Here is a 25,800-nt window from a genome sequence, read left to right on the forward strand (position 1 = left end):
CAAACAACCTCAAATTCAGCCGTTAGCAGCACGCCGGCGAGTGTGGGTCGGGTGAACGCGCACACACAGAGTTCTTCATCCTCAGGCACAAAGACTTTCAGGTGTTTAGATGTCGATGAGTCTTTGTGTTTGTGCTGCTCACTCTGCACAGGAACCGCAGGGGGCGGGGCCAAGACTCTGACAGTGAGGTTTCAGTCAGAAATCTGTTTGTATTTATGTGTGTGTGTGTGTCTGTGTGTGTGTGTGTGTCTGTGTGTGTGCGCGCGTGTGTGCGTGCGTGCGCGCGTGTGTGTGCGTGCGTGTGCGCTTGTGTGTGCGTGCGTGTGTGTGTGTGTGTATGTGTGTGTGTGTGTGTGTGCGCGTGTGTGTGTGTGTATGTGTGTGTGTGCGCGCGTGTGTGCGTGCGTGCGCGCGTGTGTGTGCGTGCGTGTGCGCTTGTGTGTGTGTGTGTGTGTGTGTGTGTGTGTGTGTGTGTGTGTGCGCGCGTGTGTGTGTGCGTGTGTGTATGTGTGTGTGTGTGTGTGTGCGTGTGTGTGTGTGTGTCTGTGTGTGTGCGCGCGCGTGTGTGCGTGCGTGCGCGCGTGCGCGCGTGTGTGTGCGTGCGTGTGCGCTTGTGTGTGTGTGTGTGTGTGTGTGTGTGCGCGCGTGTGTGTGTGCGTGTGTGTATGTGTGTATGTGTGTGTGTCTGTCTTGCTTTGAGCTTCACATTAAGCTGATGTTTCTGTGAGGGGAAGCAGCAGCTCTGGTGAAACAAACACTGACAGTAAAATGTTTGATGTCGTCTGTGATTGATTACAAAATGCTCTTCATGTGTGTTACTGCCCGCTCATTAACTTGTGTGTGTGTGTGTGTTTGTGTGTGTGTGTGTGTTACTCACTCAGTGACGCCTGTTTTCACGAATGCCCCGAGGGACCTGACGGTGGAGTCCGGGCAGGACGTGCAGATTCCCTGCAGCGCTCAGGGCCAGCCGCAGCCGGTCCTCACCTGGAACAAGGTGAGCGGGTAAAGAGGCGACCTCAGTGCAGGTGCAGAGGTCAGGAGGTCAGGTCCATCAGACTGAGAGGGACCTAACGCTCAAACCAGACGCCTGTGTCCTTACACAAGCATGCACCAGCTCTCAGCACCGTGACCTCTGACCTCTGTCTGTCTCTCAGGATGGCGTTCAGGTGACAGAAAGTGGAAAGTTCCACATCAGCCCCGACGGTTACCTGGAAGTGAAGGACGTGGGCACGGCTGACGCTGGACGCTACGAGTGTGTCGCACGCAACCCCATCGGCTACCAGGTGGCTAGCATGGTGCTAACCGTGACAGGTAAGCAGTGATATCAGGGCGCCGCCGGGACCGAAGGTCTGCGGCGCTGCTCGGTGTGTGATCTGCTGCTCGGCCGATGGAGCCGCGCTGTCGGGTCTCTGAGTGTGTTGCTGTTTCCTGCTGAGACTTTTGGAGGTCAGCGCTCTGCAGCCGAACCGTAAACTGCATCAGCTGCTGGATGTTTTCAGTGGCACACGGAGACGAAGGAGCGCCAGAAATCACTCAGGAGGGAGGAGCTCACAGGATTTCAGAGAAATAAAGAACTGGAGCTGCTTACGGCCGTTACTTAAATGTGTGAAAGATGGACTTCCTGTTGGGTTTAGACCGCAGTCGGCCTCACGGCCTCCTCGGATATGCCTCCATACTTTTATTTTGTGGCTCTACTGGAGCAGCTCTGCATGATTCATTGTTTTTATCTCAACAGGCCTTTGTGCATCACTGTGGAGGAGGTGGGCGGGGCTTGTGTTAGGGATGACGCCGACCTCTTTATTAAAAACTCTGCTCGTGCTTGCTGATGTTCCACCTGTGTCTCTACAGTGCCCGCCGTCAGCAGGGAGGGCGACACCTTTGTCAGCACGTCCATAGAGCAGGCCATCCGTACTGTGGACAGCGCCATCGAGTCGACGAGGAGGCGTCTCTTTGACGGGTAGGATATGACAAACACGCGATATGAGACTCTGACCCTCACAACGGCCTCGAGGATAAAAACCTGGAAGGCTCTGAAGTGTCTCCTTTCCTACGCCACCACGTGTGTCGCTCTTCCACAGCAGCCGAGCCTGATCTTCGTCGTGAGCTCTGCGCCGTGTTTGTTTCCAACATTAGTCCTGTTTCAGCGGCGCATTAATATTAACGAACGATCTGAGGTTTCAGCTCGGTGCAAAACTCCAGGCAGCATCGTGATAACCTGATACCTGATACAGCCGCCGTTTAGTTCTGTTTCAACACAGAAACGATAATCAGGCGTGAACCACAGCTGATCACATGACAGTTTAACATGCGATCAGCTGTGGTTTTTACATCGTGCTGCGTTGGTTCTTGTGCTAACAGCGCAACGTGTCCATTTTGATTTGTACCTGTCGACAGGTGATGATGTCACCTCCGTAACGCCCGTGGTCTGAGCGTTTCCATCCTGCTGAGTGATGTGGTTCCTCAGCTCAGGGGGTTTCCAGCTCGCTGTGATGGCGGTAACCATCTTTGATCCCGTCACACCGTCATCACTCTTTGATTATTATTATGAAACCGCGTGCGTCTGTCTGGGGGAATGCTGATGTAGCGACAGGAAGACAGATTCAATTCAACTTTATTTATACGCCGAATCACAACAACAGTCGCTCAAGGTGCTTTCTATTGTAAGGTCGACCCTACAATAACACACGCAGAGAAACACCCAACAATCATATGAGCAGCACTTTGGTGACAGTGGGAAGGAAAAACTCCCTTTTAACAGGAAGAAATCTCCAGCAGAACCAGGCTCAGGGAGGGGCGGGGCCATCTGCTGTGATTGGTTCAGACGTGGACAGATGTGTTGGTTTGGTGCTTAAACCTGACTGACAGTCTTTCGTAGGTCTTTAAGACGTGGCTGCCGTGTTTGTCGTTATTGCTGCAGTGCATCATGGGATTGAGTGTAACGGAGAGACGTATGATGGGTCAGGATTAGGGGTGGGTTTTTATAATCGATTCATCGATTAAAATCGATTCTGGCTTGGATAACGTAAAATCAATTCATTAAAATTCTGAATCGATTTTTTAATATAAATTTATTTTGCCCGAAATGCCAGAATCTCAGGTTAAACCTCACAAAATTTCAACAACCACCAAACAGCTAAGACAGTAAATGAGAGCAGGAACACGGCTTCTGCACAGAGACGTAAACACAAAGCGCCGACCCGCCGATCAGAATCAGTTAGATGTGACTTTCTCACAGTCGGGGCTGAAAGCCGACGGCTCGCTGATTCTGATCTGTCGGCGGGTCCGCGCTTTGTGTTCACGCCCTTTATGCGCTGATTCTAAAGCTGTTAGTTTGATGTCTCTCCAAACAATATTGACCGAACCAGCAGCAAAAGAAGATCCAAACTACGCGTCACATAAACATCGTCATGGATTCACTGACTTTTGCTGTTTTGCTTCTAACACGATGCACAGCTCTCTCTCCCCCCCCTCTCTCTGTACTGTTTTCTGCATTATTCGCTTGCTTGTTACGCACAAGACTACCGTTGTTTACAGCGCTGTCAGCCGACGTTTTTTTCCCGTTTACATACTTCTTTCTTTTACTTCCGAAAAGAAAACCTAATTTCTGCTGTTCAATACTGAACAAATTTAAACTTTTTAAAATTATGCAAAATGCAAAACACTTAGCCGTGTCTCTAATAAAACCGCTGTAACTTCATATGTTGATTAATGGTTTTCTTTCATTTTTGATGTACTGCAGAATATTTGTATAAAATCCAGGCCAGGAAAATTCACCTTCATGTTTTTCTTTGTTTTATCTTCAGCTACTTTGACACAAAGGCCTCTGCTGTGATGCTCACACCTTTGATAATGTGTCAGCTTCCTTTTTATAGATACAAAAATATGTAAATGTACTGATCTGAATTATAATATTTCTGACTGTCAAAATTTCCCAGATTCAAATCGAATCGAATTGAATTAAATCGAATCGTGGATCGAATCGAATCCGGACCTTGGGAATCGGAATTGAATCGATTCTAGAAATCAGTGACGATACCCAGCCCTAGTCAGGATGAGAACATGTCGTGTACCGGTGAGGTGTCCTGGGGTCATGTGACCAGGTTAGGAAGTCCTGCTCGCCGAGTTTCAACAGCCCGCGGCTCAGTGCAAGAAAACCACCGAGCTGATGTTTGGGAGGAAGCAGGAATGACAAAGAGTGAAATGATGGCGGCGACTCGGCTGCGCAGTGACGCAGACGCTGCTGCATGTTTAAACTCTCCAACCGGAGAAATTCCCGCCTGATGTTCTAGCCCTCGAGCTCTAACGGAAAATCCCGAAAGACTGGAACGATCTTTCCTCCTGCTTTTGTTTAACCTGTCCTTGTCTCTGTGATCTGTCATATTTATTGTTCCCTCTCCCCCCTCGCCCTGCAGTCAGCCTCGCACCCCCGGGGAGTTGCTGGCTCTCTTCCGGTACCCGCGGGACCCCTACACCGTGGAGCAGGCGCGGGCCGGAGAGATCTTCGAGCAGACGCTGCTGCTCATCCAGAACCACGTCAACCAGGGTCTCATGGTGGACACCAACGGCACCGGTGAGACTCGACACGCTGCCTCACACCCTCGTGAACACTGAGCGCGCTCGCTGATCGGTTTAAACTGATTGGTCATCTCTGCTGTGCTGATATTTTGGGCACATGTGCAGTTTCAGACAGAATGAAGCTGCTGTTCAGTAAACAGCTTCCACACAGTGTCCTGAGTGGAGTCTTGTGGTTTAGATTTAATTCTGTCTATGAATCTCTCGCTGCCGTAAACACTTTCATTAGTCCTCGCTTGGTCGCAGCGCCTCACCTACGTGGTTTGTGTTCACACTGGGTCAATTATACCTGCGTGTGGGGGGAGCACGGGGGGATTTGGATGTTTATGTGCAAAAGCATGTGGGGGGGGTGTTTTAGTTCGTGGCTCATGAAGCAGTCGTTGTTCTGGGGCGTTAATTTTAACAGCACGAAGGTCAAATGCTGGGTGTGAACAGAACGCACGCGAGCTCTGAGATATGAATATGAGACGCGATCGAAGCGTTCGCCGTCCGTGCTCGACGAGCCGCAGCTGATCTACATTTCACCATCAGAGTGACGGGAAGTCGAGTTTTTCTTAGTTTGAAATTAAATTTCTGGCTTTAATTCTCCTGAATCTGCAAGTTCTTCTAAAAAGTTTTGTTCATTTTTTTGTCATATTGAAATGTGTCAGTGTTTCCCTCATAAATCTGCAGTTTTCTCTTTGCCAGATTATGTTTTATTATTTATGATTATTTATTTATGATTTTCACTTCCTGTTTTTGCTCTTACATTTTTTTCACTTTGGGATATTTTCATCCTTGAAATGATAACAAAGGCTGGGTGTAGTTGACGCCTCATGTGGTGTAAATGTAGTGAGACCAATAGTGACAGTTTCAGGTTCACAGGGAAACAGCAGACGGCGAGTTTGACTGAACAAACGTCCGTGAATAGAATTCGAATAGAATTCAACTTTATTGTCATTGCACATGCACAGGTACAGGGCAACGAAATGCAGTTTGCATCCATCCAGAAGTGCTTTAGTGATATAGATATATTACAATTAGGGATGCACCGATACCGATACTGGTATCGGGTATCGGGGCCGATACTGTAAAATGTGTGTGTACTCATACTCGTAAATGTTAACCGATACCATGAACCGATACCAACTTATTTCATTAATCAGAGGGTGGCTTGTCATTTCTGTTGTAGTTTTTTAGATTGGCCACTAGGGGGACATCCCGCGCTAAACAGGCACAGGGTTAGGCGAGTGAGACTGGCAGCTCCAGATAAAAAAAAGAGAAACTGGAGGCTGCTGTAGCTAGGCAATAATTTAACAGAAGTGCTTATTTTTCACTTGAAATTTTTTTTGTGGTCATTTTTATTACAATTTTATTTTTTATCGGCAGAGAATAAAATAAAACCTGTCTTCCAATTAATTGTGTGTGTGTGTGTGTGTGTGTGTGTGTGTGGTAGAAGTATCGGCAAGTACTCAGATTCAAGTATCGGTATCGTATCGGTTTGAAAAAATTGGTATCGTTGCATCCCTAATTACAATATATATATTAGCAATAATATAGATATGTAAGTATATTACAGAAATGGGTCTATTATGGTATGTTATAATGTACACGTATGAAGTATGTTATGAATATTCTATAACTAGTATGTATAGGTATATAGGTGTATGTACAGGCTGTGAACAGGATATAAATGTGAAATAAAAACTATACAGAAATGTGAACTATGCAGGTTATAGGATGTTACAGTTGTAGGATTAAAAACTATCGTATGTTCAGAATGATTATTTACACAGAGCTATACAGTAGTGCAGTTAAGATCAGTGAGATATGAGGATAATTTCTGCAGAGGCTATAAAGTGCTGGTGGTTGTGAGTGGTGGTTCAGTTGAACGTGGGTCAGATGTGGAGGGAAACACCGGCTCCCACACTCTCCTTTGAACTCCCCGTAAACAAACACGCAGCAGTGATGTGTGGGAACGTTCACAGAGGAAGTCTCACCTCACACACGCTTGATACTTGCTGTCAAGTGCAACGCTGCACTGCTAACACATCTGAATGTGCTGTGCTCTCATAGCTGATGGAGGGCGCCCTGTGGCCTCTGTGGGAGGGGCCTGATCCTGTGGATTACCTGATGGATGTGAGCAGGTCTCTAACCCGCGGCGTCTCCAGGAGGCGCTGTGGGCTGAAGCTGGGAGTGATAGACTGTATATAGAAAATGGCCATATCCACCGTGCCATCTTAGGCTTTGGTTTGGGAGGTGTTGGCGTTAACAGAGGGGGCGGGGCCAAGTGTAATAGCCGGGCTGCTGTGATTACTCTGTGACGGACGTCTAAGCGTGTGTTTCCTTTCCGCAGCGTTTCGCTACAACGACCTGGTGTCCCCCCGCTTCCTGGAAATGATCGCCAACCTGTCCGGCTGCACGGCCCACCGCCGCATCAACAACTGCTCGGACATCTGTTTCCACCAGAAGTACCGCAGCCACGACGGCACCTGCAACAACCTGCAGCACCCGATGTGGGGCGCCTCGCTCACCGCCTTCGAGCGGCTGCTGAAGTCCGTCTACGACAACGGCTTCAACCTTCCGCGAGGCGCCACCGACCGCGTCCATAATGGCTACAAGCTGCCGCTGCCGCGGCTGGTGTCCACCACCATGATCGGATCGGAGACCATCACCCCCGACGACCGCTACACGCACATGCTGATGCAGTGGGGTCAGTTCCTGGACCACGACCTGGACTCCACGGTGGCGGCTCTGAGCCAGTCCCGGTTCTCCGACGGCCAGCTGTGCGCTCAGGTGTGCACCAACGACCCGCCCTGCTTCCCCATCCAGTTCCCGCCCAACGACCAGCGGCAGCTGCGGAGCGGCGCCCGCTGCATGTTCTTCGTCCGGTCCAGCCCGGTGTGCGGCAGCGGGATGACGTCTCTGCTGATGAACAGCGTTTACCCGAGAGAGCAAATCAACCAGCTGACCTCCTACATCGACGCCTCCAACGTCTACGGCAGCTCGCGGCACGAATCGGAGGAAGTCCGCGACTTGGCGAGCCAGAGGGGTCTCCTGCGGCAGGGCATCATACAGCGGACGGGCAAGCCGCTCCTGCCGTTCGCCAGCGGGCCGCCAACCGAGTGCATGAGGGACGAGAACGAGAGTCCCATCCCGTGCTTCCTCGCCGGAGACCACCGAGCCAACGAGCAGCTGGGTTTGACCGCCATGCACACCGCGTGGTTCAGGGAGCACAACCGCATCGCTACAGAGCTGCTGAGGCTGAACCCCCACTGGGACGGGGACACCATCTACCACGAGGCCCGGAAGATCGTCGGCGCCCAGATGCAGCACATCACCTACAGCCACTGGCTGCCCAAGGTAACGGCGCCCGCGCTGCTCAGCTGATCATCAGGTGAGCAGAGGATGAGTGTGACAGCCCGGGACGCAGAGAGGGGGAGGGGCTCACGTCATTCAGCTGTTTAATGTAAAAGTTGCACGAAGCCAATGAAACGCTGATGATGTCACAGCAGACTAACCCTCCTCTTCTCTCAGATCTTAGGCGAGGTCGGCGTGAAGATGATGGGGCCGTACGGGGGCTACGACCCCAACGTGAACGCCGGCGTCTTCAACGCCTTTGCCACCGCCGCGTTCCGCTTTGGCCACACCCTCATCAACCCGATCCTGTACAGGTTAGACGAGGACTTCCAGCCGATCCCGCAGGGCCACATCTCGCTGCACCGGGCCTTCTTCTCGCCGTTCCGCATCGTGAACGAGGGCGGCATCGACCCGCTGCTTCGCGGGCTCTTCGGCGTCGCCGGTAAAATGCGCGTCACCACGCAGCTTCTGAACACCGAGCTGACGGAGCGGCTGTTCTCCATGGCCCACGCCGTGGCTCTGGACCTGGCCGCCATGAATATACAGCGAGGGAGGGACCACGGCATCCCGCCGTATAACGACTACAGGACCTTCTGTAACCTGACGTCTGCTCGGAGCTTTGATGACCTGAAGAACGAGATTAAGAATCCGTTGGTCAGAGAGAAGCTGCAGAGGTGGGCGTGGCCTCAGACAGGCTCAGTGTGAGTTAAGTTATGAGCTCAGCGTGTTTCTGTTTCCTCGTGTTGCAGGCTGTACGGCACGCCGCTGAACATCGACCTGTTCCCCGCCCTCATGGCTGAAGATCTGGTCCCCGGCAGCAGGCTGGGCCCCACCCTCATGTGTCTCCTCGCCACTCAGTTCAAACGCGTGCGTGACGGCGACAGGTAGGTTAACCTTTCAGTACCGAACTGTCACCGAGCGTCACGTGACCGCAACAGATGAATGCTATTTCTCTCCTTCCTGTCGTGTTCAGGTTCTGGTACGAGAACCCCGGCGTGTTCACGCCTGCCCAGCTGACCCAGCTGAAGCAGGCGTCCCTCGCCCGGGTGCTGTGCGATAACGGCGACAACATCACGCGCGTACAGCGCGACGTGTTCAGGGTGGCCGAGCTGCCTCACGGCTACGTCAGCTGTGACGACGTCCCTCAGATCGACCTGCGCATGTGGCAGGACTGCTGCGAAGGTGAGAGTCAGCAGACGCCGCATCAGCTCGCTCGGTTTATTCTGCAGTTTACTGACAGCTCAGATCACGACGACCAGGAAACCTCAGCAGACGCTTGTTGTTTTCAAAACACAAACATTTACTTTAAGCTTGAATAAATCACTGGTTGAATATTAGCATTCGAGTGTTTCCCAGATGTGTTGAACAGCTGCAGCGAGGAGCCCTGCAGCCTGCAGACCTGTGAGGGCGAGAGGAGCTTTCAGGACGATGTTTGGTTGTTTTTCTGATCTTCGCTGAGACAAAGTGGCTCTGAGGTCACAGAGGTCGCCGTCTCTGCTTCAACCTTTAAAGTTTATTTTTGGTCTGTAGTGTGAATTCGTTGCACAAATCTGATCCCAGTTTATTATTTATACTGGTGCATGAAAACAAACCTCCATTATTAAAAAGAGGCTTTTACTGTGGTGGGAGAGATCTCAGTGATGTAAAGGTTTAGTCAGGAGTTCAATCACAGGATGGAAACATGTTTTCTTCTTTAAGCAGACGCTGGTGATGAGTCTGCTCTCTGACTACACGAGCAGAGCAGAAACTATAAACAGAGAACATCCTGTGCAGCTTTATAACTGCGTGTGCTAACAGACACGTGTGTGTTCATGTTTGTGTCGGCACGAGAGAGGAAGTGTTGTTGTTCTCGTCTTCTACACGCAGTCTGTGAATCAACCGCAGCTGAGATTTGAGCGTTTACATAAAGACGCGGCGCGTAAACCTGGAAGCTGCGTCACTGTGACAGTGGAGACGGGTTTGTCAGTTTTCATCCTCCAGGATGACAAAAGCAGGATCGTTAGGGGGGTCGCGGCCGTCTCCCTCACAGCTGGATAAATGGGTGAGTCGTCTGCACAGCAGAGTCTAAAGGAGCCGATAGAGTGCAAGACGAAGCACGTCAGAGAAGATTTAAACGACTCGCGCTAAGAGATGAGGGTACCGTGTGCTCCTGTGGTTGATTCCAACACTTCAGCCTGAAAGCACTGCAGTCAGGTCATAAACGCTCCTGTCGGCCTCAGCGACTCTGTTTTCTTCTTCTACTGATTTTCAGTGTGTTGTGTTTAACCCACCAGACTGCAGAACTAAGGGCCAGTTCAACGCCCTGTCGTACCACTTCAGGGGACGCCGGTCAGCCGAGCACAGCTACAAAGAGTACAAACCTGCCAGCAGCTCCCAGGAGAACAGGTAACAACACCTGTAAACTTCAACTGCTCCAACAGCACAGACGTCGTCCAGAGGTCCAGTTCAGGGACTCTGGTTACCTGAGTCCAGCAGACAGCTAGCAGGCCACGCCCCTAATCATGCAAACCTTTAGGAAGTATCCATGGAGACCAACCAGTTTGTGTATCAGGCTGTAAACTAGGGCTGCCACGATTAGTCGACTAGTCACGATTACGTCGACTATCAAAATCGTCGACGACTGATTTAATAGTCGACGCGTCGTTTGAAGCTTTGTAAGATCCCAAAAGACGCAGGAATAAGTAGTAGGATTTAAGAGTGTAATAACGGACTGAAACAGAAGATGGCAGCACTGCATGTACAAGGATGCCAGCTGCCGTTAAACCCCGAAGAAGAAGAAGCTGCGTCCCAGAATTCATAGCGCGGCCCAGCTCAGTTTCCAACAATGGCGGCAGCTAGTTAGTTTTAATATTACTCTTATTATTCTTTCTGGGTCACAAAATAAATATTTAATATATTTTCAGGCGAGAATGTAGCTGTGTAAACCTCAAATATTTGCTCAGTTTATCAAGACACCACATATTTTCAAAAGCGCTCCGACGTTTTCGGAGACGTCTGTTAGCCACTAGCTCGATAGCTAGCCGGGGGCTAGGCTAACTAGAGCCGTGAGAACACCGGACTCCCGGCAAACCCACCGCCGTCTTTCCCTACTCAGGTTAAACATGATATATAAGTCACTTAGATACCTTAAAAATGTTATTGTTTGGCTTTTTTTTAGTATTTTATTTGTTCCTGAGTAAATCGGTTTGGCTGAGATTAAAGTTATAGTTTTTACACAGCTGAATAAACGTCAAGCAGACAGCTGATTATCAGAAGTGTGAGATGCTCGAGAATTTACTCCGGTGTCCTGTTATATTTTAGATAGCAAGGAGTTTATTAAACTTCACCGAAACAATCTGCAAATTTCATTAAAGTTTAATAAACTATCATCTTGTCTTTATTTTTAGTTAGCACATACCTGAAACACTTAAAGCTGTAAGCTAATGATAGTTATATAAGAGCAGATGCTGCTGGTGCAATAAGCTGTACGTTTTACGTCCAATGGATGATGATCTGACTAGTCGACTATCAAAATAATCGTTTGTGGCAGCCCTACTGTAAACATGTTTATATGTGCTGTAAAGTTTGAACATAGCTGACTCACTGCTGCCCCCTGTGTAATCTCACAGCGTTCCTGCAGCGTGGGAAGGTCTGGCATCAGTTTTTAGGCCAGAAAATTCTTGTTTTACAGCAAAAATAAAAACACTTGTAGGCCTCAGAAACCTGCGACATACACTTACAGATGTGTGAGTCAGGTGACCTGCGATGTGGCGAGGAATGCTGTCCTGACAACAACTCGATAACAGATATTTGAGGTGTAGAATAAGTAAAACACTCATTTGTGCATCTTTGTCCTATAAACTGTTAACTGTTAACATCTTCAGTCTGTGTGTGTGTGCAGCTCAGTGGAGGAAACCCCGGGCAGTCTGGGAAATGTCTCTGCGACTTCCAGGAAGAGCACTGAGCCCTCCATCAACGACTTCCAGGATTTTGTCTCCGACATGCAGAAGACCATCACCAGCTTACGGAAGCAGGTGTGTCTGCATCCACAGACAGATGTTTGCAGCTGTTCTTTGTCCTTTAAATCCAGATTGTGACGTTTGTGATCAAAGTGTCTGAAACTTCTAACCGTCTTAAAAACGTTGCCATGTCTCGCTGCTCAGAGCAGTTAATTCCTCAAGAAGGGGTCGGCGTGCCGAGGTCGGTGTGCTGGCTCCGCCCTCTGGTCAGCTGCAGGTGTCAGTGTGTTTGGGGAGGTGAGGTGTGTGTCTGACTTTTAAAATGTGTCGTTCTCATGTTTCTGCAGATTAAAAGACTTGAAGCCCGTTTGAGCACCACTGACTGCACTGACAGCGAAGGCCGCGAGCGAGCGGACGGCGAGCGGTGGAAAAAGGACCCATGCGCCACATGTGAATGCAGAGTGAGTGTAGCGGGCGGGGCTGTGGGTTAACACGTGAACACGTCCTCTGTCAGACGCCGTTTAAATGTTTCTGAGAGTCTGGAAGCGTCTCGTCTATGTTCAGTTTTCGTGTCTGACTGTGTTGCTGCTGGCGATGGCGCTCCGATGCCAGACCTTCCCACCTCCTGCAGGCCTCGCCTCCACGCCGCTGTGTTGCCATCTTTTGCTCTCCTCTTCCACACCTCTCTGCATTCAGAGGGATGTTTGCAGTAATTGAGCTCGGCAGGCAGAAGCAGACAGCAGCCTGTGGTCGTCACGCACGACGACACAGCAAACTGTGAATCCAAGCAGGGTCGTGATCCTGCATGACGGGCAGGTCAGTCCCAGGTCAGGTGGTCCTGGCGCAGGAGGCGGAGCGACCGTCTGAGTCACATGGTGTCAGTGTTATTGTCACAAGCAAACACACAGAACCCAAAATCAAACCTGGGTTTGAACGTGATCATGTCTACCTGCCCTGGTCTGCAGCCGTGTGATTGGCTGTTGAGCACCTGAGCTACATGATGTCACTTCTTATTTAACAGTTTAAGTTTTCTTTCCTGTTTTGGTGTTTTTGGCCTCAGATCTCACACGTAACGATGTAACGACGTCTTGACTTGTCGCCCTTGTTGTGTTTTCCCGACAGGACGCCCAGGTGACCTGCTTCGTGGAGTCCTGCCCAGCGACCGAGTGCAAACGGCCCGTCAAGCTAAAAGGCAGCTGCTGCCCGGTGTGCCTCGAGCAGCCGACGGCGGCCGCCCGCCGCCCGTAACGACCCTCAGGACCCCCGCAAACACGCCCTCTGGCGTCTGAACGTCACACGCTCGCAATCAGACGCATGGAGAGGACACGAGACTCGTGAAATCGCGCGGCTCCACCGCCGCCAATGACCTCGACAGACCCAACAGCCTCGTCTCAGTTTTTCGTTTTCTTCGACCCGGGGACGGATTTTATTTTGTTTCCTGTTTGTTGCACCCAGCGGCGCCAGGCTCGCTTTGAAATCCTCTGGCGACGAGCCGCTGTCACTACGTGGATTTATTTCTGACCCGCCGGATGGATGAGCGGACGAGCGGGCGTGAGACGGGCCGGCCTCTCCTTCCTCCCTGCACCGAGGCTCCTGAAGAGCCGCGACCAGCCGCCGTTTGCCGTCCTGCTCCTCCCGCTCGACGATAAATCGCAGGACAGGGAAGTAGATGGAAAGGCGGTCGCCATTTCTTGTCTCACACAATATTCTCAGGTTAGAGATGCCGAAAACTGGTGCTACCCCCGATTTTATCCCAGTTTAATCACTAAACCTTCAAAGTATTTTGTCGTATATGCAAAGCAGCCTATATACACTCAGTATGTCCTTAACGCTACGTCACAGTTGAGACGACTGTTGTACTTATGAGTAGAGTTCCTGCATCTTTAACCCGCGGTGCTTTTTATCATGTTATTCTCTTCTTTTCCCTTCTTGTATAAATTGTTGCATATGAAGAAAATGTGAAGCCCTACAAAAATGTTTGTAATGCAAAACAAATGTCTACTGATCTGCTCGTCGGTCCACTGACGACTCCCTCGCCGTGTGTGCCGCACGCTCGGCCGGCTCTCGCTCCGGCGCCTTTGAAAGAAACCCTGTTTGTACCACTGTGTTCACGTGCTGCGGACTTTCTTCCAGTATTTTCCTCAGTGTTTTAAAGCCAAAAGTATGATTTTATGTCTGAATGTTGTCCTGGTTCAGTATTCTCACTTTGACCTGCTCATGTTCGGACCGGTGCTTCTGCAGTCGTGGGAAGATGAGCTCAGTAATTTCAATGAAACTAATATTTGACTGGATCTGAACAAGTTTTAGCACAAAAGCCAAACAAACCAGCGTCTGTTTATTAAGCAGCTGAAACGTTGCTCACCTGCAGAAACGCAGCCACAGTCGTGTCGCTAATATCAAATATAAACAATTCGATTCTTATCAGGTGTCTAAATGAGGTTAACACAACCTGTTATCATCTATTCTGCAGACGCTAATGCAAAATGCAGAAACAATGTGAAAAACCGAGTCACCCTTAATGCTTCTGCAGGAGTCAGCGAGGAGCTGCCAATCAGATGCATTGATTAATCATCATCATCATCATCAGCGCCTCTATAAAAGCAGGAGCTGTGTCAGTTTGCAGGTCTGGATCTTCACAGGAGTGGACGTCCTAGAAAACTCACCGTGAGGTCAGACCCAAGAGTTCCGGCTCAAACGCAGCTAGCATGTGAAAGGTTAAAGGTCACGACAAGCAGAAGAAGACAAGCGTGGGTCGTTTGGAAGCTGAACAGAGGGCAGATGTTTGTCCACCAACCTAACAGCTGGACCATGAACTCCAAAGATGCTGAAACCTCACAGTGGAGAGACCGACTGAGACGTCACACAGGAAACCGTCACTTCCGGTGAACTCGCATACACGCCGTCTGCATGATGAATTAATGTGTCGCTTATTCCAGGTCGTATTTACCTCATTTTACAGACTTTATTTTGCCCTGATATGTAAAACAGAGAAACTTTCTCATGATTACAGCTATAAAGCTGCACATTTAAAAGTAACACTGAGGGTGACTAACGATGAACAGCTGAAATGAAAGCTGGCTGCTGTCCATAACAGACTCGGTGCTCTAATAAGTAGCAGAAATATTGCTGCCAGTTTGTGTATTTATGGACAGTTTGTCTAAAAGTTGTTTAGATCCAGTTTAAAAGAATAAAGTGGGGGGGTGGGTGGGGGGGGCACAGCCTGAGGCTCCGCTGGCGCCGACGACAGCGTTCGAGGACTGCGAGCAGCTCTGTCCAAGGACACGCTTGCATTCCTTTGTCCAGCAGCCCCCCCTCCTCGCTCTTCCAGTTTTTGTTCATGCCCCCCCCCGTTGGGTGTTTATATAGGTTAGGAATGCTCTGAGATATGGAGGATGACGCCATGTAGCCGAGCATGTGTGGCGTGGGCCTCTGACCCTCATTCCTTCATAATTGAAGCCATATGAGAGAGGAAGTGATGTTGGGGGAGGGGCGCTCAGGGTCGGGGGGGGCTGTTTGTCAGACCGATTTACTGCCTTTCACACGTACTGTACTCCGCGTACTCTCCGTGCACTGACTCGCTCCGTGTAACACAATTCCCGATCTCGTCTTCCTGTTTTTCCTGCGATTGTGTCGGAGCGTGTGCGGTTTTCCTTTCCTGTGTTTTCTTCTTCAGTGGTAACATCCTGCGAGCTGAGGGGCTGATCGGTGACAGTAAAGAGCGCCCACAGTCACACTGGTAAACAGTATCACCTCATACTGGACGAACTGTGTTTACAGTGGTGTCTCCTCCTCCTGCAGCACCATGTTACTGTTCGTGTCCCCACGTCTCGCTCACAGCTACGAGCTTTGGCTCGCGTCCCGAAGCTCTGTGAGCGCTTTGCGTTACCGTCTGTGTGTGTTGATAAATGTGTGTATTTGTGGGTCCCTCTTTTTTATTTCCCCTTGAAAAGGTTCCCAGTGTCAGTGGAGCGCGCTGCCCTGCAGAACATGTGTTACCTACACTGTCCTAACCAGCGGTCATCGTGGACAACCTCGTGCCTGTCATGACAGTTGTATTGTACCTTTGCCAAAGAATGGTTTGCACTGTAATGTATGCCTCTCAACAGTAATAATAAATAAAAAAGCCACATTTGAGTTACAGTCACATGTTGGTGCCTGTTCTTTGTCAGCTCGTCATTAATGAGAGGACTTTTTTATTTGCTCATCACAAAATGACTTGTTTCACTGAACATGACTCGTCTGCTTTAGTGTTCTGGTTTAAAGCAGATACTTGATCAGGTCCAAACTACAGAGCCTACAAGTTTGCATTTGACTCTAATTACTCTCAAGTTCCTGCACTTCCTGTTTGGTTTGTTAGTTGGTCAGTCAGTCATGACTGGATGGGTCCCATTACAGTTTTAGACCCATCCATCCCACTTATCCTTGGTGGGGCTGAAACCTATCCCAGGACGAGACGATGTGTCTGCAGACGTCGACTATCAGTACGGTGAGTCCACCTCCGTCCATACTAGGGGCGGGGAAAAAATGGATACTGTGTAGCATGGTGATATTTTGTTTGCTAATAATGTATGGATACAGGGACAGCAGAAATCGATATTTTGTTACAAAAAGGTTTTTGTGCTCTGACTTCAGAGCATGTTGATCCTTTTTCTGAGCAAGAATCCTGACATTCCTTCACTGTCCAAATGTGTTTAACTTGTTTTTGGCAGCAATAAACATGACAGTTTACTTATTTTAATTTAAGACATGTTTTATTTTAATGAAGTTTAAAACTTTACTTTATTTAATGTAAAATTATATTTTGTTTTAATTTCCTTTCAAATTCTTCAGTTGCTGAAGGGGCTGCATAGTTTTCATAAACTGCATAGTTCAGAATAGCTATAATTGTACCAGATGGTTGATTCAGTTAAGTTGGACTAGACTGTAATACAAACCGTTCAGTTTGTCAACAATCAAACTGAAATGAGAGAAAGACTGAGTGTGAGACTTTGATATTAGAGAAAATGAATATTGATAAAGTTTACCTTTATGTACAGAATCTGAATATCGCAAAATATTTTAAAAAATTGCAATAATATCGTATCGTGCGTTAAGTATTGTGATAATATCGTATCGTGGGATGTATGGTGATTCCCACCTCCGTCCATACCTGTGAATATTTAGCCTTTTAGGAACTTTTTGAAATTCATCTTGACCATGACTCTCACGTGGAACAGGAACTCTGCAGATCTGTCCTCACATAAACTTCCTGCTGAGGTTAAACTGTCATCTGCATATAAAATGAAACCTGTCAGTAGATTTGGGGCTAACAGTAGTTAACCCTTTAGTGTAGTCCCCACCTGGTCTAATCTCAGAATCATCGATGACCATCAGTTTTTCATTTGTCCTTTTCTAACTGCTGAAGTGCATTTCACTCTTTGAAATCAATCTGCTTTTGGAAACTGTGACCAGCAGACAAAACAGGAAGTCTTGGCTGAGATATCTGCTGCAGACGCTCCAGAGCGGACCCAGCAATCCTTTGTCCCAACAGCCACATGAAAAACTGGGACTGTTGTGGAGGGTCGCACCAATAAGCTCATAAAGGGCTGAAAGTGGAGCTGAGCTGAGTTCGGTTTATTGGTGTGACTCTCCAAATGTGAGCATCATCTCCCACCCAGGCTCCAGAATCAACGGCCAATTCATGCAGCAGATGGAAGAGGACGTCTCGGCCCGAACATCTGAACGAAAACTCGTCTGCAGGTTAAAAGGCCTCAGTCACGCAGGCCTGCATGTTTCATGCAAACATGGAAACTGCAGCAATCTGCAAACAACCTAAAACCTCACAGGAGCTGTTCTGCTCTTTGCTACCTCCAGGCTCCGGTTCAGTAAATAACCTTCTAACCTGTGCTCCACTGAGTCAGGTTAATCAGACCCATCCTTTGCTGCAGTCGCTCACCTCAGCAGGGACACGCCTACTCTGTGTTGCTAACAGTTGCTCCACCTGTTGCTACCGTTCACCATGTCACTGACCTTCAGTGATCGCTGGTCGCTCTGGCAGCTCTGTGGATGAGAGCAAATCAGCAACACACCTGCAAACATGAAGACTGAGCATGCTGTGCCTTTAAACATTAGCATGTTAGCACACTAACTGCCAGCTTTTGCCAAGAGCAACAACAGCATCTAAACTACGTGCAGACAAGCAGAAAGCAGCTGTGAGGGATGTTTGTAAGGTGAGTAATATTAGCAGCTTCAGACTGACGGCCACATGTGGTTGGAAGTAAATGAGCTCTGCTCCCCACAGACTCGGCTCTGGCAGCCGGACTGGAGTGGACGGAGCCTCTGGAAGGAAAACCGGACTGGGAAATGAGGTTTCCAGTGCTGCACAGATAAAAGAGCCTCCATCTTTTAGCCTGGCAGGAAAACACATTATCGCCCTGACAACAAGGGACCTGGCTCACTTGGAGATCCAAACAGGAATACACACATGTGTCTGGTTGTTTCCTCGTCTGCTGCAGAGTTTAACATGAAAGGTCCAGACTGAGCGATTCAGAGAGAGGTGGAAAATCTGATTACGTAAGTGTTGTGGACGGGCGAGATTAGACCAGCATATCTCACACACACACTCAGCAAAGCAATGCAGGCCTACAAAATCTAACCCTGAGATCTGGATCTGCATGCAGTGTGTGTAGAGTTTGATGCAGAGCACTGGGGCTAAATTTCAGGGTTTGGAAAGGACACGAGTCTGCAGCTGCACAGTCCTGGCTACCCGGCGAGCCGCCTGCTTCCCACTCATCACATACTGGAATTTCATTTAGGCAATTGGCCCTCAGCGATGCACCTCTCGCTCGCCAAGGTGGGGGATTCTTTCCCCTCGCTAATAGAACGTCATTCTCATTTCCAGAGCGGGGCGGATGAAAGCCAGAGAAGTGGTGTCCTGCTGAGGGAAAATGGGTTTTGCATCCCAGCACTCAAAGGACTGCGGCGATGGCTTGTGACCCCCGGCGGGTAGGAAGTGTCATGAGATGGATTCCCGCTAGCGTTTTTGGCTCTGACACATAAGGCAGAGAGTTTACAGGGCAGGTGTTTGCATAAAGCAACTGCTGAAATCACAAGAGATGCAGCTAATCAACAGTTTAATGTGCTTCACCGAGTTATTAAGAATTACAGGCGCTTTATGTCACGCAGACGTAATCTTAGTCCTGCTGGAGGCACAGGAGGGGAGCTTTCTGAGAGCTCGCAGCTTCCTGTGAGCGTCCTGCCAGAGTCCAGACAAACAAACTGTGAGCAGGTCTGTGCTGATGGACGGCAGCTGAGTGTTTATCTTTTCAACAGCTTTTCAAAAGCTCCACACTCTCAGCTGGGCTCTCGGCTCTCCCCTTGTTGACATGAGCGACACGCCCATTTCCTGCCTGCATGTTCACTTTATTCTGGTTTATTACTTTTAGTCTATTGATGTCATGATGCCATTAGTTATACCACGTCTTTGTTGGAGTTTGCTTCTGCTGCCTTGAAGTAGATCAAACGTTTCAGGTTTACAAAAACACATGAAAATCATCCTGATACCATGTGCATGAAGTGTAATCACAAAACTGGAAAATACGTCTATAAAAGTCAAAAACCTGAAACCTGACCATGAGGTGCTGGCCTGTCACTGGAGCATGCTCAGTTAGAGACTGAGGCTACCCATAATGCACCAGTAAAAACAAAGGAAAGCAACCAACCAACACAATCACTCCCCACATGAATCACTCATCACATCTCTCGACCTGTGACCTGTCCCACTTCCTGAAAACGAAACTCAAACTCAACGGTTTGACTCATGGGAGGCGGTCGAGCCTCCGTCACAGAGAGACGAGTACAAGAATAAACAGCAGGACTGCAGGAAACAGTCCAGAGCTGCTCGAGTATATCACCTTGAATGTGAGAGTGAACGAATTTACATCAGTTATGTTTTTATGGAGGTTTCTTCTGAACCTTTTGATCACAGCTGGTCGTTTTCTGAGCCCACGTGGAATTATCAGCTCACGCCTGCGAGGACGCGCTGATGTGCAGCGTCGTCTCCCTGCACACGGCGTGAACCTGGATGAAACTGGTGGTTGGGTTCAGACTCGCGCTGTGATTGATGCAGACGCCATGAGTGGGCGTGTGCTCCGGTCCTATCTGCCCGCCTGACTCGTCTCTGTGGTCACAACAAACTGGACACATCTTTAGGTGCTGGTTCAGAGCCAGGAGCCTGAGTGAACAGATTATAATCACGAGCAGATGTTGGAATCTATAGGCTGCATCTGCTGTGGGAGCCCGTCCCGTAGCCACTCACAGACTCACCCAGACTCTGTGTCCGGGCTTTTTACAGGATCCAGGTTTAAAACCAAGAACTCATCAGACAGGGAGCAAATCTGCTGTGAGCCCCACAGAAAAGTTCTCATCCTTGATTTTAATCTCAGGGGATTAAAGTTTCTGTAAATGTTCAGATGTTCTGACTTCAGTGCACAGATTATTAGTCTCCTGTGCTGCAGTGCTGAATGCAGGGTCGGGCAGATTTGACTAAGACTGTAAAGTTCACAAACAAGCTTCACTCTAAATGCTCGCGTGTTTGTCTGCCAGCGTTAACGATGGCGATCCAGAGCGACAGTGATGAGGAAATGTTTGCATGCTCGGTGGAAACGTTGTGCTCATCAAACCTGGCAGAGAGCTTATTGGCCTCATGTGCAGCAACTGCCCCTCAGGAGGTCTCTGTGGAGCTTCAGCCTGATGTCCTCAACGTCTCTGTTTGCATCTACTGTGATGTTAGCATCAGCAGCTAACTGCTAACAAAGCATCTTTTCATTCAGCATGATTCATTCCTGTTCTTTGTGTCCAGAGTGCTTTGGACTGGACTTCATTCATTCAGTGGCTGATACTCAGAAAACACGCAGCATGTTTGACTCATTTATTCCTTCCAGCTGCTCGATGATCTCCGACATGTTTGTGAAACTCCTCGTGTTTTTGTCCTGAACGCTCGCCTCAAGCGCTTTAAAAAAGTGAAGCAAGCACCTCCTTATGTCAAACTGCAGCCTTTCATATTTAGACTCGTGAATCTGAGAGGATCCTCACGTAGATAAGTGTGGCTGCTTTACACGCACAAAGACTTCAGTTTTATTTATAACTGGTAACAGATGGGACCACAAATATGCATCCTGCACAGAGGCGACATCAGCAGCAGAAAAGGTAATCCTAACAAGCAACTGCAGATGTGTTCAGGCATCGTATCAAATAAAAGTGTCGTCTTAACACTGGAAGCATCGTGCATGACATAATGATTCCTGTGCTAATGACAACAGGAGCATCAAAGTCTAGATCAGGGGTGGGAAACTCCAGGCCTCGAGTGCCGGTGTCCTGCAGGGTTTAGACATGTCCTTGATCAAACACGGCTGATTTAAATGGCTAAATTACCTCCTCAACATGTCTTGAAGTTTTCCAGGGGGCTAGTAATGAACTAATCATTTGATTCAGATGTGTTGACACAGGGTGAGATCTAAAACCTGCAGGACACCGGCACTCGAGGCCTGGAGTTGCCTACCCCTGGTCTAGTTCAAGGCACTGGAGGGGTTGGGATGGCAAAGTTTAACAATGTTATTTATGTCACAGCTGAAATAATCAGCAGCCCTGAAATCTTTCCAGAAAAAGCACCATTTCTCCCAGAATATTGTTACAGTTACAAATGTTTTGGTTTCCACTTTATTTAGTTTATTTGCATTTGATCAAAAAACCCCAAAAGAACAAAAGTCACATTTGAAGCGTTTCACACAGAAGCCGGACAAAATTATTGGCATCTTTTCAATATTGTTGGTGAATTGTCTTATGTCAAGCGTTTGATGCTCGTTTGAACTCACCTGTGGCAGCAAACAGGTGCTGGCAATGAAGCAATCACACCTGAAGCCAGTAGTAGTGTGAGTGTGCTGCACTGAGCACAGAGCTGTCTGAGGACTTGAGAACTTTGCTCACTGTGTAGGTTCAGGAACATTTCATCATTTGGTGTAAAAAGATTTCCTAAACTGCTCATTGGGTCATGATGAGCTGATATTTGTCTCTGTTGCACATGCTAAAGCACAGCCAGCACTACCTGCTGCCCCGCTGGCTGCTGCTGCTCTCAGTCCCTGAACTCGGACCCACTTTCATCACATCTCCTGCAGACACGAGTGGCTCCGGATGACCTCCACCACACTGCCCTGCACGTTGAGAATAGATGCTGAAAGGGTTGAAGCCTGTGTGGCGTTGCTGCATTAGTCTGTGTGAAAGTGAAGGTTGTTCCTCTTTCCTCCTCAGTCTCTGATTTCATTCTCAGCTTTGCTCTTTTCAGCTTCCAGCGTTTAAGTTACACAAATTACATTTACAGCTGTAACTCGACGCCAAATAGAGTGCTACATATGACCCCCCTCCCACCAGGGGGACTCTTTCCCCCCTTATGAAAATACCAAACTGCTTTCCCAGGTCTGTAAAGTGTGATTGCCTAAGCAGAGTGTATCCTGAAACGCAGACACAGATAAGAGGTTTAATCGTCAGTGTTCTCCAGGTTAGATTATTTCAGACGTGTGAGTGCTGGGCAGAGTAACGGTTGCTGATAGAGAGCCAAGCATGTGAGGACTGGCCGAGCGCCTCGCTGGCAGATGACCGACTGGCAGATGGGATGACTCGGTGCGTGACTGACTGATCGGCCCGCTGGTTGATTTGCCCGCATTCCTCGGTGGACGCCAGCGGGGTACAGTCTGACCCAGCGTGATAATCCTCTCCTCGCCTCCAGGACCCCCTAATCGGCCCTCCTTCAGGCATAAAATGGGCCAAGCACACACTGGAGGAATGTATGTTCACAGGCACACAAACACCGACCGTGACGCCAAAAAGAACCATCTGTCTGCATCTCTTAAGAAAGAAAGATAAACGACCTGTCTGCAGCTTTCTTCAGAGCCTGGGAGAAAATAAAACTCTAAATCAGCAAAACCACTGAGAGACACTTGGATGCACGAGGAGTCAAAACAAATGCATGTCGGTTTTCATCGATGGAGTTCATCTGCGACCGTATCTCTGAGGCCTGTCGGCGCTGACGGGCTGATGTCAGGCGCTCAGTGAGGGGGGGTGTTGCCCCACGGTTGCCTCCATGACAGCGTGTTAGCATACAAAGACCTGGACGTGTCTCCTGGTCTCAGGGTTTGAGTTCTGCACTCCTGATTGATGCGATCGAGTTTCTGTTTGGACTTCTTGGCTGTTTCAGTGCTCGCGGCTGTTTGTTCACTTGGTTTTTCTCGTCTCGTTTGAGGTTTTACTTCACGCTTTGTGTTTCTGTGCCCAGCCGTGCTGTTCTTGGCCCTCACCTGTGTCTAGTCTTCAGTGTCGTTTCTTCAGCTCTTTGTCAAAACTTCAGTTTGTTTCGCTGAAGTCGTGCCTGTTTCCCCCTGTGTGTGATATTCTGTTTCCTTTGGTACTTTGTTGGTGGATATTTGTCTTCGTCTCGTCTTCACACACCTCTGTGTGACACCACGGTTGAGGCTCAAAGAGTTTGGGGTCTTTTACTAATCTGTTGAAATCGCTCTCAGAGATCTAAAAGTGAAAAAATATTCATACGCAGATGATAAGACTCTTTTTTTTTTACTTTCTTAAAGATTTGACACCATGACAGCGTCCACTGTGGTGTACACACAGCAGACCTCAAAGTGTTGGACCTCCTGAAACATAAGGACCAGGGTCACTGAGAGAGTTTCTGATGAAGCTAGGGTTAGGGGTCAGGGGTTAGGGTTCACTAACCCAGGCTTCAGTGAACAGAAGATTGGCTGAAGGTCCAGATCATCTCTCAGGGCCTCCGTCAGGTTTCTGCTGGATCTTTTGCTCTTTTCTAAAGAACGTACTTTCAGATTTGTCAGCTGTAGATAATTGTTCTCAGGCCTTTTCTCCACAAGTGTTCAGTTCTTCAGGAAAAATGTCCCTTTATGCTGTTTCACTGTGTTATCTTTGGGATTTTTTAGAAATCCGACTAAAGAACGGTGAATAAATGTGTTTGTGGGACAGGCTGCTGATGACAAAGAGGCCAAAGATGCAGCTCTTTGCTCAGCTGTGACGACACAACACTGGAATGATTCATAGCTCAAAAACGCTCCTCTGAAAACGTTCAGATACAAGTGAACAACATCTGGAAAAGAGTGAAAAACAGCCAATGTCCAAAAAAACCTTTGAAAGACTTCAAAAATCGCATTTTTGTTGACAGCACAGTCGCCCCCTGCTGGACATGAGAGAAAAATACAGGTTTAAGGTACTTTGGCACTTTTGTAATCCGTGTAAGAAATGTTGCACGTCTCCAAATTTAACTTCTAATCAACCAGCAAAGGAGCTCAAAGTGTTATTAGCTGTGATTTGTCTCATTTAACCAGGTATAGATTTACTAACTGGGACCAGTGCAGCTCCAGTTAAAGCTCACAGATAACCAAATGAGCCCTCACGATGCGTCAGTGACGACTCCTGGGAGAATCAATCAGCTGTAAGAGAGAAACCAGTGCTTTTGTTATCAGGTACCAGATGTTCTGACGTCCCTCATGAAAAGGAGAGACCTCTCTGAGGCCCTGAGGAATCCATCTATCTCAGCTCATCCATAATAACTGAAAAACATAAAGCGAGTCATCTGGAATGAGCCCGGGGCTGACGAGAGATGGATGCTCATAAATCAGCTGATGCTGTGACTCCTGACCGCAGAGACCGCTGCCGTTCCCTGCAGAGACGCTCCTCACATCCATGAAACTACCAACAAAGCTAGGCATGCAGTAATGCGCCTATCCTGCCCCCTGGTGGTCGTGTGTATGCATGCATGTAAGTGGACAGCCCGCAGTGGCTGCAGCTGCATTTTTCTACAGTGCATGTGTCTGCTTGTTAGAAGCAAAGCAGTGGCAAAACAAACATGTGCTCCAGTCATGTATTTCTCTGCAGTTACAGACTCTGTGTAAACATCTTGGTATCAAAGTAAAGCTAGGTTACTGTGGTTACTGTGTCAAAGTTACCGAGGCTGGAGCAAAAAGAAGTAAGAATATTTTTATCACCTAATTCGTTTGTGTTATATTGGTTATAAACTCTTTGAAAATATGCACAGTGGACAATAAACTCCAGGAATCCACAAATGAGCATCATCAGTGGGTTTAATGAGGACACGGCCGGCGTTTGGCACATTGTGACACATCTGTGAGTAGAAATTTCTGTTGAACAGCAGAAATGATTTAACTTTATTTACAGGCCTAAATGTTTGTTGATAGAATATGTTTTGAAGAATTACCAACACTCAGTATGATGGGATGGTTGACGTTGTGCCCCAGAGTTGATTAAATAGGCTGAACTTCGGCTTCTATTGGCTGATTTGCATGGCTGACAGTAGAATCACAGTAACGTCATTTACATCAGAAAAACGTGCTGTAAAGTTTACAACAGTGTACGACTCTCTAACTGGGCTGGAAACGGCGATTTGATGTGAACGGCTCTGCGTTGGTGTCCGAGGTGGAGGCTTCACAGAAGGGTCGTAGCAGTTTTATGTTGTAGTTTATCGAACGTGAAACGTCTGCGGTTCGGAGCGTGATGAAAGCGTCGTCTGATTTGTGACGTTCGCTCCAGTAAATCTGAGCTTCGGTTGTTTTTTGTTTCCGTACAGTTTGTGAATTAATGCTCTTTTAATTGTTGTTTGATGGTCGTAGAAATATTTTTATGAGCTTTTATTTGAGATTCAGGGTTTTTGTGGCTCCCACACGTGATTTATTATATAGTATTTACAGGTCATACAGACGCAGTCACCTTTGTCTGGATCGAACAAACAAAGCCTGGATGTAGTTATGTGACCGTGTGATTGAGAGCTATGGGTAAAGCTTTAACAGTTATAATTCAACAGTGTTACTAGTGCACATTTGCCTGTGATGTGTTCACAGTTGATGCTGATGCAGCAGCTTCCAGCAGAGCGCTGCCCAGTGTG

General features: G+C 48.4%; 1 protein-coding gene across 2 annotated transcripts in view; it reads left to right on the forward strand.

Annotated features, from left to right (window-relative positions):
• The window catches only part of pxdn (peroxidasin), a 39,191-nt gene extending 24,143 nt beyond the window's left edge, over positions 1–15,048 (forward strand). For both annotated transcript variants that reach the window (XM_087832827.1, XM_087832828.1), the window contains 12 exons: positions 882–994; positions 1,155–1,311; positions 1,849–1,957; positions 4,413–4,570; positions 6,908–7,914; positions 8,089–8,585; positions 8,661–8,795; positions 8,885–9,093; positions 10,185–10,296; positions 11,792–11,924; positions 12,197–12,310; positions 12,972–15,048. In XM_087832827.1, the coding sequence (XP_087688953.1) occupies positions 882–994; positions 1,155–1,311; positions 1,849–1,957; positions 4,413–4,570; positions 6,908–7,914; positions 8,089–8,585; positions 8,661–8,795; positions 8,885–9,093; positions 10,185–10,296; positions 11,792–11,924; positions 12,197–12,310; positions 12,972–13,097 (2,870 nt within the window). In that variant the 3' untranslated portion in view covers positions 13,098–15,048. The remainder of the gene's footprint in view (positions 1–881; positions 995–1,154; positions 1,312–1,848; positions 1,958–4,412; positions 4,571–6,907; positions 7,915–8,088; positions 8,586–8,660; positions 8,796–8,884; positions 9,094–10,184; positions 10,297–11,791; positions 11,925–12,196; positions 12,311–12,971) is intronic.
• The last annotated feature ends 10,752 nt before the right edge of the window (positions 15,049–25,800 follow it).

Source organism: Neolamprologus brichardi, chromosome 19 (genome assembly GCF_056152115.1).
Source record: "Neolamprologus brichardi isolate AB-2024 chromosome 19, ASM5615211v1, whole genome shotgun sequence".
Taxonomy (NCBI): domain Eukaryota; kingdom Metazoa; phylum Chordata; class Actinopteri; order Cichliformes; family Cichlidae; genus Neolamprologus; species Neolamprologus brichardi.